The sequence below is a fragment of the Salminus brasiliensis genome, chromosome 25 (genome assembly GCF_030463535.1).
Source record: "Salminus brasiliensis chromosome 25, fSalBra1.hap2, whole genome shotgun sequence".
Classification (NCBI taxonomy): Eukaryota; Metazoa; Chordata; class Actinopteri; order Characiformes; family Bryconidae; genus Salminus; species Salminus brasiliensis.
In genome coordinates, this window is record NC_132902.1 from 25852734 (window position 1) to 25866537 (window position 13804).

A 13804-nucleotide genomic window follows, 5' to 3' on the forward strand; every position below is an offset into this window, starting at 1 on the left:
ACTCCCCAGGCACCACAGTGAAGGGCTCACTGTCTCACTGCAGAGATGGGTTAATGGTGGAGGCCAAATTCCATGTGTCAAATAGTCAATGTGGACGTCTTTGTCTCTTTGTCTCACAATGCACAATTACTCCACCTCATCTCCTTAACACCCCATTACTCCACCCCCATCTCCCCAACAACCCATTACTCCATCCTACCTCCACCCTAACTTCTGTCAGAAGTTTCTGTCAGACCTTTACATTTACAACTGTGTGTTTTTGTGCCCTTAGAATCACCTGTGCTGAAGTTCTTCATGATGGTGTTTGGGAACACCCTTTATTCCCACATGCACTTTATAGACCGGCTCGGGGAACGTCTTCATCTCAAAGAAGCTGTTTCAGAAGATAACTGCAATGTCATTATTGCTTTTGTCGCTGTTGCATCTCGAGCTGGGACGGATATTGAAGCTGCTCTTCAGGAAATTCCAGCATGTAAGGGTGTTCCTTAAGTTCCTACAGTTTGCTTGGTTCACAGAGAGGCATAGACCTGAAGGAACATGAAGGAATGTAACCACTCTAGTTTACCGGTTAGATTTTATACAAAGGAGACCTTTTAGTTAGAACTTCTGAACAGTGATGAGTCCATTTATCTGATCTGATTATCAGCACAGAACCCACCCAATACGAGAGGTGATCTAAGATGTTCTTCAAAATCAGTTGAAGTGACTGAGCGAATAGCAGCTAAAACATGTATCTCCTTCTCTCCCAGCGTCCCGGCCTGTGGTTCTAGTGGTGCTCCACCACACTTTTGATCACCATTTCATCGCTCCAGACAGCCGACTGTGTGTTAACAGGGGTAACGTGTTCACTGTGGACTGCCTGTTTCATGAAGACCGAGGCCTGCTGAGATGTTTGCACAATGACGAGGCTCTGAAAGCTGTTACCGACCATCTGATCTCCATAGGAGCTTCGGTAATAAAAAAAATTAACATGTATCCCTATATACTTACTGTTTTTCATCATTTGTTTGACCCATTTTCTAATATTTTGGTGCATGCAGTGCTAAGCAGGATCCACACTATATGGACAAAAGTATTGGGACACCTGCTCATTTAATGCTTGTTCTGAAATTAAGGGTATAGAGAGATTTTATCCTGAGCTTTTGTTGGAGCAGCTGTCTCTACTGTCCAGGGAAGAAGGCTTTCTACTAGATATTGGATGAACATTGGTCTGAGGATTTGATTGCACTCTGCAACAAGAGCTTTAGTGAGCTCAGGATGTTGGATGCTCACCACTCCTCCATTCAAAGTATTGAATGGAGCTCCACCACCATCATTCCAGAGAACACAGTTCCTCCACTGCTCCACAGCTCCTCAATGCTGGGGGGCTTTATACCCCTCTACAAGCCCACGCCTGGCATTATTAGGCAGCATGGAGCCGATAGGGTCATGATGTTTATTCATCTGCTCTAGAGAGTCCTATTCTATTGGCAGTACGTCTTCTCTACAGGGACTAGACAAGCTGTATATGAGCATTTGCACATCTGTATCAGCAATGGGTGCAGCTTAAAGTAGCTGAATGAATTTGTTAGAAAGGGTGTCCACAAATATTTGGACGTATGGTGTATATTTCTTAGGGATACATATTAGGTGTTTACGTGCTGTGTGTTTATACTGTATATGCCTCACTTCTCTTGTTGCTTTTCAACAGCTCCTGCTACCTGACATCCCTGAGCAGCCGGCTTCTCCAAGGAAGAAAACTGTTATGAGATGTATTGGTCTGATCGGTCTTGGCATGTGTGCCGGCATGCTTATTGGCATGCTTAATGGGCACAATGGGGTTATTACTGGGTGTTTTCTCGGTGGAGGTATCGGAGCAGCAGCTGCGGGTCTTTACAACCAAAAGTCATAATCTTAACATCCCCTCAGTAGGACCTGCACCCAAACCTGCAACCCCCTTCAGTAGCAATCCTCTTAACACTAGGAGGGCATGACTAAACACACTGATCTCTGATCTCCGCCGATAACTGTAAAGCCACCATTTTTCAGCACTTGTTTGACCCATTTTATAATAAGCAGAATCTACACTATATTGACAAAAGTATTTGGACATCTGCTCATTCATTGCTTGTTCTGAAATTAAAGATATAGAGATCCTGATCCTTATCCTGAGCTTTTGTTGGAGCAGCTGTCTCTACTGTCCAGGGAAGAAGGCTTTCTACTAGATATTGGATGAACATTGGTCTGAGGATTTGATTGCATTCTGCAACAAGAGCTTTAGTGAGCTCAGGATGTTGGATGATCACCACTCCACCTCATCTACAGCTCCGCAATCTATAAGCCTATAAAGTCTTGCTATCCCTTTGCTAAGAGAGAGCATGGCCAGTTGTGCTCTCTCAGGCTCTGAATGCTGATGGCAAAGTGGCATGGCTCAGGATTTGGACTTGCGACTCCCAGGCCTTGCATTGGTAGTGGTAGTGCATTAGACCACTGAGATAGTGGGACCACTCCTTTAGTGGGACGTTCTAACATCGTTGATATTTTGTCAGTTTAGGGAACCAGAATTCCACCTTATGATGGTCTTTGATGTCAGCTCGTGACTGTGTTTACAAGCACTTATTAATCTGATAATTGCAGAAAATCAGATGTTCTCAGTAACCTGATTAACGGATTTCTACTTTGCAGCTAGCCAATAAACTCCCAATTTGGTTCTGCCAGTTAACCCACCTGTATATAGCGCCCCCTAGCAGTAGCAATGCTCCTGACACTAGAGAGAGAGTGAGAACACACGCCACCCCCTCTTTTCAAACTGTTGCTGATGCGGCATCGCAGGCCAGCCGACCAGCTCTCTTTATTGGCTTTCTTCATCTGATTTCCAGCCCTTAGTCTAATCTAAGAAACGTGAGCATGCTGTTTATATGATTACTTGATTAATTAGATAACTGCAGAATTCCAATTAAGATCAGATTATTAAGTGTATTATTATTTAGATTATTAACAAACAGTGTTGGACTTCAGTTCAGCATCTTTCTGACATCAAATTAATGTTCTATGCCCGATGCTGGATCAGATCTGATACGATGTACGCCTCTTATTTAAACAGCTTTAGCTTTTGTCTATGGTCCTCTGTAATCTCTGTGATATTTCTCCTGGTGCTTCTGTAATGCAATGTAAATGTACTGCAAGGTAATTGAACAGTATGTGATAATAATAATTAATAATATAATAAATCAATTATAAACTCATTCCTACTGTTGAACTGTTTTCCACCTAAATCAGAGACATCCTCTGTTAAGATGAACCTGACTTGTGTAATGCAAAAACCGAAAAGCAGATCCGACAAGAGAAAACTAGGAAATGATGAGGATACATTAAATTGACAAAAGTATTTGGACACCACCGAAATCAAGGCTATTAAAAGAGTTTATCCTGCTTCTGTTGGTGAAACTGTGTCTACTATCCAAAAAAGACGGCTTTATACTATATTTTGAAGGAGAATTGCGGTGAGGATTTGATTGCATTCAGCGACAAGAGAGTGTAAGTGAGGTTGGGATGTTGGATGATCACCACCCTACCTCACCTCATCCCGAACTTCCTATCTCATTCCTTCCAAAAGTACTGGATGGAGCTCCATCATCAATCACTCCAGAGAACACAGTTCTTCCACTGCTCCACAGCTCCTCAATGCTGCTAGGGGGCTTTATACATACCCCTCTAGCCCACACCTGACATTAGGCAGCATGGAGCCAATAGGTTCATCTAGAGTCCTATTCTATTGGTAGTACTTCTTCTCTACAGGGACTAGACAAGCTGTGCGTGTGTGTGGATTTGCACATATCAGCAATTGCTGTATCAGCAATGGGTGCAGCTTAAAACAGCGGAATGCATTCATTAATAAGGGGTGTCCACAAACATTTGGACATATGCTGCCATGGTGAAAGTGAAAGCTCTATAAATTTTCCAAGGGGGTCTTTCATCAGCCCGGGGGGGGGGGGGTGATTGGGTTTGCTATGAGTGGTGAGTGAAAGTGAAAGTGAAAGGGTTGGGCTTTTTTCCCCACCCGTTTTCCTGCAGCCAGTGGAAGGTGGGGCTTGGGTGAAAACAGGTGGGGTAAAAAAACACCATCAACTTCGAGAGACACGCGACAAGACCAGACTGCTGAAGCTCGCAGAAACCAAAGGCATCAACATAAAGGTCTGTGAGTCTGTGTTTTCCTCCTTGCAGTGTCGTGTGGCTTCACTGGCTTAGTGGCGTAGCTCAGCTTTAGCCTCCAGCTTTAGCGTGATGTGCCCGAGTATGACTGTGCATTTGGTGCCCGAACACTTGCAGTCCTTCAAGGCCCATTTGTGCCCTTCTGGACTCAAATACACTGCACGACGCTTGACCGTGGAGGCCCACCCATTTAGATCGGGGCTCCTCCCTGCAGCAGCTTATGTGACCATTGATATTAATGCGATGCGTCGACGCGTCCGCCATATTGGTGCGGGCAAGACTGGCCTGTAAACAAATAGAAGTAAATGGGGAAGCTGCGGGTTTTCTGGTTAAAAAGCACAATAACTTCTTCATTTCTCAACAGATTTCAATGAGTCGTTTTTATATTGAAGGGTTTATGATCAGACTATAAAAATGTCAAGTAATTCATTGCTGTAAGTGTGCGGAAACATCCCATTATACTTTAATGTACATGAAGTGTATAGACATTATTATGGAAATGGCCTTTCTGTCTACATCCCTCATTATTTTAGGTTGTCCTGTGCTTCAGGTCAGAACACAGCCCAATCACCTTGAAATATATGTATAAAAACAAAATCAAAATAGTCCATTATTAAATTGACCAAGAATTGAAAAAGATGTGACTAAACCAGCAAATATAAATGAAATAGTGAGACACTGTCAGCTTTCAATATTTTATAATAGTGAAAGGATACAGAGATACTCAAAGATGAACAGTTGCAGACAAAAACAAAAAAAAAAGTATAAGATAAAAATGATACAACTTTACTGATCACCAGAGGGGATGTTCATATATTTTGCATGATATGGTAATCAAATATACTACAAATATAATTAGTATGGAATATAAGTGTCATATAGTGTTACATAAGATAGATATAGTAGCAGTAGTTGTACACTATAATACACTATACAGTATAGTACAGCAGTAAAGCATATTATTATTACATTATAGATTCAATTAGATGTAGTCTAATAGGTATACAAAATAGTAGTGTAATAGTAGTATAATAGCAGTGATATATTTAATGTAATAGCGAATAGGCCATAGTATAATGATATCAGTAGTATAATTATATTACTATATAGCTCTCAATGTTTTGTTATAATGGTCAAATACAACCAAAAACAAAGGCGAAAGGTAACTCCATAAGATCTGGTTTAGTCTGTAACATTTTGTACAGCCCCAGTCTGCACATAAATCAGGCATGTTTTTTTCCCAGTAAAGTCTTATTGACAAATGTATAGTGTTGGCTGGACCAATATGGCGGCAACGTTGATGCATGATCCGGCGGCCCATGTGGCGTCTGTGTATATATGTTTATGAAGGTGACTCTGCTGCCCCAAAAATTATTGAAGTATAAATGTATTCATATAAAGGGCTTTAAAATAAATAATAGTATATGGATTTAATATAGAATCAGAATAAGCGTACAACTAATTAAAGTAATATAGGAAATATATAATAGGATGATATAAGATATATAATAAACTGCAAGTGAACGATATACATATACTGTATATGCATTTAAGGGAATTAACATAATATAAATGTGCTTATGAAAATGCTTATTGCAACAGCCTATTGTTAAGGGCCCATGTGGCCTGACTACAGTAGAGGAAAATGAAAGAGCCTCTTCTGTTCCTGCTTGAATGCATGGTGTGAACATTGGTTATTTCATATTTTATACTCATATGTTAGCTTCTGCTGTTGAAAATAAACAAAGTAAACTACTGATGATATCAGAAAGCAGCAATTCTTCACATTTGAAGGTACGTTTGTGACAAATCTGATCAAATTATATTTGTTATCTGTAATAAGAACAGATCAAAGTTACTAAATTAATTTATGCACAGTTAATAGCTGTATACATACAAGACATTGGACACAAAGTAATGCCTCTCTTATGAACTGAAAGTAGGTTCCAATCTAGGAGGTTTTTACATGGTAATTATGGTGCAGTTGCACAGGAAGTGACTGTGTGGTCTTAAGGTTATGCGGTTACTTCATTTCTGTAACGGCCAGTTCTGTATAATCTGTCAGATCAGGGCTTGTTTTTGAAGCTCCACGACTCTTCTTTCTCTCACAGACTTTACTGTTGCCTGGACAACCTCCAAAAAAGGTTACAATATATCAGTAAACAGTACACAGAGATATCAGAATCATATATGATTCTTAATAAATATTGGCCTTGGATAGATTGACGCGATGAACCAATATTTATTATTATTATTTTTTTAACTAAAGACAAGCAGAATATTTATGATGCTGATGCTCGTCCGGATGCTGGACTCATACACTGAAATGTCTGCATTATGTACAGTGGACTTAGACCATTATTCAGACCTCTTTACCTGTTGCAGACTTAATTGTGTTGCACATTTGATCTTGATTGGATATTGTTGCCATTTAAACTCATCAGTCTACTCTTAATCACCCATTATAACCTAAGCTACCATCCAATCTAACAGAGTTCAAGAGGATCTGCCCACATCCAGGTGTACAAAGATGTAGAGATATATTCAGGAAGACTTGCATCTGTAATTACTGTCAAACTGTCTGTGTAAAGGGCCAGTGTCCCACGTTGTCGTTGTATTTTATATGTTTTCCTTCCCAAAAATGTTAACAATTTGAATTTTTCTACCTCTTTTCATACCATAGAATTAAACCGGCTGTTTTTGTTACTGTGCTTTTAGGATGGATATAAATAGGTCTGTTCTGTTTGGCTGTGCCTCATTTTAAAAGCCTTCAGAGCTCTCTAAAACACTCCTGAGAACTTCAGTATAAGTAGATGAAGGTGAACTGTGGTAGGCTGAATGGGCGGGGATATGTAAATGAGCATGTTCTTGTAACAGCCTAATTAAAACAAACTTGTATTGTGTGACATGTATTGACTTTTTGGACTAGGGGAGTGAACGATTTGAATAATATTTACATATTAGTTCAATCCAAGGGGAGGGGCATGGCTACGGTGGTTTGGCACTTGTCTTACCCAGACAGACACACAGACGCAGGCTGGATCAACTCAAAAGGTGTCACCAAACACTTAGATGGACATAATGAACATAATAAAGGCCCAGGTGGGGCTCCTACGGCCAATAAAAACAGACAACACAAACACAAGTGTCATTGGGCCTCTCACATGGACCAGCTGAGCATTTTTAAAGCCTTCCAAAAGCATGCTTTCTCCAGGTGGTGCTCCAGGAGCTCAGCAGCCCACGCGAGGGCTGGCTGGGTGTCCCCGCCGGGAGTCCCCGCCTCCTCGCCACCACAGTACATATAATAAAATTGTCCACAGTACCGGCCCACAGTTCACATATCAGCATGATTACTGATAATAGCCTCCGTCTCCAAACTGTAACGGTGTGTTTTTGTGTCCCCAGCGTCAAGTATGGTAAAACTCTTCATAACGGTGTTTGGGAACACCCTTCATTCCCACATAAACTTCATGGATCGGCTCAAGGAACATCTCAGTCTGGAAGTAGTGTCTTCAGAAGATGACAGTGATGTCATTATTGCTTTTGTTGCGATTGCATCTCGAGCTGGAACGGATATTGAAGCTGCTCTTCAGGGAATTCCACAATGTAAGGATGTTCCTTCAGTTCTCCAGGTGTAGATGTAGACGCTTGAGTGGACCACTGGTTTATACTCTGAGAAAAAGAGAGTTCTTAGACTTGTAACAACAGTGAAAGCTGTAATGAACCATTATTAGAACCCTCTACATCTATCTAACCTTCTTTCCTGGTAATTGAAGAACCACTTCACCAGATAAATATATCTATCTATCTATCTATCTATCTATATATATATATACTTCTAAATACACATTTATCTCTCTTTCTCTCTCAGCGTCCCGGCCTGTGGTTCTAGTGGTGCTCCACCACACTTTTGATCCACATTTCATCGCTCCAGACAGCCGACTGTGTGTCAACAGGAGTAACGTGTTCACTGTGGACTGCCTGTTTCATGAAGACCGAGGCCTGCTGAGATCCTCTTTCCAGAACGACAAGGCTCTGAAAGCAGTTACTGATCATCTGCTCTCTACAGAAGAGTGTGTTGATTTAACGGTGGGTTTAAAAACCTGTATTTCCATCATTCTGTAGTGTTTAGGGCTTTCACCATACTAGTACACAAGAAATCTGCAGCCAGATCAATTGATATGCAGCCAAAAATGAATGTAAATGGACGTAAACATCAGGCTCTGCATTATAATCATGGTCATTGCCAACCAGTCACTGGCAATCTATTGAGAATTTTGCTGCTATATTGGGATTTTCATTTGTGTCACTGGAGTGTTAAAAGTGTAAGGGTCTTGAGGAACTTTTGGAGGTTCTTCTAATTTGATTTTTAGAAGAAAAGGTTCCTTGAAGAGGTTAGGAGGTTCCTCCACCATTTCAAATTAAGGAACCTCTAAAAGTTCAGTGTGGAGTGTTAAGGTGCCATGAAGAATAGAGGGTAGTGGAGTGACCATTTCTCAGAAGCACTCACTGCCCAATGCTTTTTTCCCGTCTTTCTTCTTTAGTCTAGTTCCACTGTTTCCCAAAAGAGCCCTGCAGTGTCCAAACCACACCAGGCGAGGAGCACAAACACTACTGGGACAGGTAATGGAGCAGTGATCACTGTTTACCCTTTTTTTACCCTCGATATTAGATAAATGGCCTCTGCAGGTATGACTGCAGCTTTGCCGTGACACTCATGATGGGTTAATATAGCAAGTTTCAAGTTTATTTGTCATTTACATGTCAGGACATTTATGCATTGAAATGCTTGTGGTGAGGCTCAGGTTGATGCTCTACAGGAGGACAAAACAATATACATACTAAACATATTAAAAATAAAGTTATATAAAAAATACAAACAAAATATACACAAAATACAGAATATACAAAGACAGAAGGGATCTGTAGAAATTCTTTGATATGTACATTTATGAGACAGGTGTAGTCTGAGAGAGAGTGGAGCTAAATATAAAGATGTACGTTTATACTGTATCTATACTGTTGTATAAAGTGACTTAGTGATTTTGTGTGTTCATGCGAAATACAGTTTTTTGGAAACATGGGCATGATGATGTTAACTTGCACTAACGACTGTGTTTATCCAATCATTATAACATGGCAACAGAACATGCTGCTTAGTGAGTATTAGTAATAAAGTGTCCCAATGCAGTCAGGAACCTGATGGCTTGTGGGTAGAGGTAGAGCATGTTCATGTAGTGTGAGTTTGTTCAACACCTCTGACATAATGAGCCAGATAACTATAGATGTTTATATTTGAGATATATATATATATATATATATATATAAGCTCATGTGGCAAAATTAAAGATGCCAAAGAATGTATTTGTATTTAGGTATTTAATATGAGGGTCGTTGTTTGATGTATAAATAGTTAGTGTGTAACTTTGGTTGGGGTTTACCACCCTGTTATTTTGCCTCGGAATTAAACACACTGATTTTCCTTTCGGGGCGGGTGAAAAAATCGTAAGCTCTGCTTCTATTGGTTGGTCGGCCCTCAGCCACATAGCATAGCTTAGTATTTCTTTGCCTAGCTTAGCTTAGCACAGCTATTCCAGAGTCTCCCCAGATAGCGTGTGTGCTTAGCTAGCTGAAGAGATTGTACCTGGGCTGCCCTTTTCCTTTCTCCAGTCAATCTAGGGTTTGCTTTTAACCTTTATTAGCTTCGTCTCCATATTCTCCAAAAGTAGCTGTTGCATTTAGCCTTGAGCTTTCAGCTTTCTCTAGTGGGCTGGATGTACGTATATTTCAGGGTAAATTCACACTCCCTTTCAGTGATCCCTAGTGAATAACGTCTTTCTCAAATCTGCAACTGTGTGTTTTTATGTCCGCAGTGTCAGGTGTGGTGAAACTCTTCATAATGGTGTTTGGGAACACCCTTCATTCCCACATAAACTTCATGGATCACCTCAAGGAACATCTCAGTCTGGAAGTAGTGTCTTCAGAAGATGACAGTGACGTCATTATGGCTTTTGTTGCAATTTCATCCCGAGCTGGAACGGATATTGAAGCTGCTCTTCAGGGAATTCCACAATGTAAGGATGTTCCTTCAGTTCTCCAGGTGTAGACGTACTTTTAGTGCTAGACTGAGCCATTATTAGAACCATCTACACCCATCTAACCATCTTTCTGAAATTTGAAGACCCATTTCACCAGAGAAAGAACAGTTTAGGCATTCACATGATTCTTTAGGATGTCATGGATCTATATATATATATCGTCGCTGGCCAATGAAAAAAAAACATGGTGACTACAGGCACTTAACAGGTGCTTAAATTTAAATGGAAGTCAGTGTACACTAAGTTTTAGAGTCGTTCCCAATTCATTAGAGCCAATTCATTTCTATTGGTCCATTTATCCAGAATGACTTGAACAGAAGCAGCTACAAAGTTCAAATCATGGAGAAAAACAAAAACGGACCAAAAATGGACATACATGTTTTTGTACATTGGACAGCAGTCATGTACTACTTGTAAATACATGTATCTCTCTCTCCCAGCGTCCAGGCCTGTCGTTCTAGTGGTGCTCCACCACACTTTTGATCCACATTTCGTGGCTCCAGACAGCCGACTGTGTGTTAGCAGGACTACCGTGTTCACTGTGGACTGCCTGTACCATGAAGATAAAGGCCTGCTGAGATGCCACCAAACTGACGAGGCCCTGAATGCAGTTACTTATCATCTGATCTCTAAAGGAGCGTCTGTTCGTTTACTGGTAGGTTTTCAAAAACTGTTATTCTATCAATACCTTCTGTTGAGAGCCATCACCATCTGTTACACTCGTATACAAGCAACTGAAACTGATATGAAAATATTTTAGTTATATAAACGTTAGGCAGCCAGTAGGAGTAGTAGTAGGAGTAAACATCGGACTCTGCATTATATATTTATGCTCTTTTTTTAAACCCTAATGTTGTTATATAGGATTTTCATTTGTTTCACTGGAGCGTTAGAGTGCCATGGAGAATGCTATAGCTGCTGTCCAATGAAAACCATGTATCTCCATTTTTTTTGTCCGTTTTTGTTTTTTTCCATGGTTTGAACTCTGTAGCCGCTTCTGTTCACTGTGTAAGTCATTAGATCAATAGACCAATAGAAATGCTCTAATGAATTGGGAACAACTTTTTAAAAAACTTTTTACGTTTACATTGACTTCCATTTAAAGTTAAGAACCTGTTAAGTGCCTGTAGTCACCATGTTTTTCATTGGCCAGCGACGATATATATATATATAGATCCATGACATCCTACAGAATCATGTGAATGCTTAAACTGTTCTTTCTCTGATAAAATGGTTCTTCAAATTCCAGAAAGAGGGTTAGATGGATGTAGATGGTTTTTAAAATGGTTCAGTCTAGCACCAAAAGTATGTCTACACCTGGAGAACTGAAGGAACATCCTTACATTGTGGAATTCCCTGAAGAGCAGCTTTAATATCCGTTCCAGCTCGAGATGAAATTGCAACAAAGCCATAATGACAGAGCTAGAGCTAGGTAGAGTGTATATTTCTAGAGAAGAGTGTGGTGATTTATCGGTAGGTGTTGATTTATGTACTATTTATTATACTAATACAACCATAGTTACTGTTTGTGATGGACACAGATGGAATTTGGCTTCTGCTTTAATCCCATCCGTGCAGTGAACACACACACATACACACCATTAAACATGTGCCCAGAGCGGTAGGCAGCTATCAGGGAAAGTAAAGGGCCTTGCTCAAGGGCCTAACAGTGGCAGCTTGCTGAGCTCGGGTATCGAACCCTCAAGCCTGTTATCAATAGCCCGGAGCTCTAACCACTGAGCCAGCGCTGCATAAACCGCTGAGCGACCACTGCCCACTGCTCTAGTATACTAGAAATCTGCAGCCAGATGAAGGTTTTGGAGATTCCCCAGTCTGAAACTGTGGAGCAACCTCTTAAGGTTAACCTTCAAGAAAGTTAAGAAGTTCCTCCACAGTTTCAAATGGAAGAACCTCTAAAGGTTCCTAAAAGAATTTCTACTTTTCACAGTGTGGAGTGTTAAGGTGCTACGAGAATACAGTATAAGCAGAGCTCAGTTCAGGGTATTTTCATATATACAGTGCTGGACTCACTCTGCACTTACTCTTCAATCACTCATCTCTCTCTCTTGTCTTTTTTCAACAGCACAAGCTATGGACAGGCTACGGACTGCTGAATGTATGGAGCACCTCGAGTATAAGACAAAAGATTTGTACTGTAGCCGTAACAGGGATGATGGTGTACTTCCTTTACCGCTTGAGACACCGCTGGGTCAAACATCCATTTAAAAAGTGTATGAATGTGTTTGCTTACTACATGCCGAGAGTCAGGACCCCAGAGTTGACCAGCAAATCAACTTTATGTCCAGTGGAACCTGTTTGTGTGTGAACTGTGTATATGTTTATTGAATTATAGTATCTAATAGGGATGCACCGATCCGATATTAGGATTGGATATCGGTCGCTATATTACCAAAATTAGCTGAATTGGGTATCGGATAATAATTAGTAGGTCGATCCATGGAACCGATTCTTTTACTTTAATTTGTTGGTGTGAGACGGCACTAAATGTGCACATAAATAAATGACAAATGGCAATTTAGTACATTTATATATCTGTGTTAATTTGTTATATCATATAAAGTAATGTTTAAGTCAGTCCTGATGCCTTAAGTATCTCCCACATGGTGAGGTATACAGTTTATTAATTCAGCAATGGTATCGCCCTGGTATTGAGTATCGACCGATATGCAAAGTTATGTATCGGTATCGGAACTGGACAGGCCGGATCGGTGCATCCCTAGTTAGTATCTAATGACCGATTTGACATAAATCCCAAACCAGTGATATTGCTTATGCTTGAAGCCGTATAGTGCAATTCTGGAAGTATGTCAAAAATAATAAATCGATACAGTGGAGTTTTGTCTGAGGTAATTATGGTCTGGAAGTATTTTGAGTGCCATAACAATTAACATTTTGATCTTCATGAGTTTATGAGTTTATAAACTCATATAAACAAAACATGCCAAGAGAGTAAATAAATAAAAGGTGTCCAATGAAACCTGTTTTATTAATACATATTTGTGAGTCCAGAATTTGGGCAAAGTAACTCAAGGATCCAGAACCACAGCATCTTCTTACCCAAGCCCGTTTTCCCAACCTTTAAGACATGACTACTGTTAAACTGTACAATTTAAAAACAAATAAATGACATAAAATCCAAACTAAATGAACCGAACAGAGCTGTCTGTCTAGCTCCCGCTGAAGTGGTGAAGGCTGAGAGCCGTGGCTAACAGCAGCCTCTGTATCATTGCATTTTCGTGATTTTTAAATGACGTAAGGATGTTTATGTAGTGTGAAACTGAGCCTGGTAGAATCAAAACTGCTACGGTTTAAATGTTCATCATCTGTACCTTAGCATTAGCCACCTGGTTATAGTTCCCAGTCCACCTTAAGAGACACAGCAGTTACTGTCTGAAGCCTGCCTAGCAGTTGTGTAACTGAGGCCCCACTTAAGGTGGACTGGGAATTTAGAGGAAGAAGCAAGCTTCAGCTCTGTGAGGGGGAACAAGAGAACT

The 13804-nt window shown here is 40.4% G+C and overlaps 1 protein-coding gene and 1 long non-coding RNA gene across 2 annotated transcripts; both read left to right on the forward strand.

Annotated features, from left to right (window-relative positions):
• The first annotated feature begins 424 nt into the window (after nt 1-424).
• Nucleotides 425-1750, forward strand: LOC140548192 (uncharacterized). Its single transcript, XR_011978542.1, has 3 exons — nt 425-472; nt 750-952; nt 1691-1750. It is a non-coding gene; the product is annotated as an uncharacterized lncRNA (long non-coding RNA).
• Nucleotides 1751-4109: 2359 nt separating this feature from the next.
• LOC140548105 (uncharacterized) lies at nt 4110-13288 on the forward strand. Its single transcript, XM_072671501.1, has 7 exons — nt 4110-4173; nt 7597-7797; nt 8063-8280; nt 8736-8814; nt 10065-10265; nt 10730-10944; nt 12373-13288. Exons 2-7 carry the CDS (start codon nt 7605-7607, stop codon nt 12613-12615), a joined length of 1149 nt encoding a protein of 382 aa, XP_072527602.1. The 5' UTR covers nt 4110-4173; nt 7597-7604; the 3' UTR covers nt 12616-13288.
• Nucleotides 13289-13804: the final 516 nt, after the last annotated feature.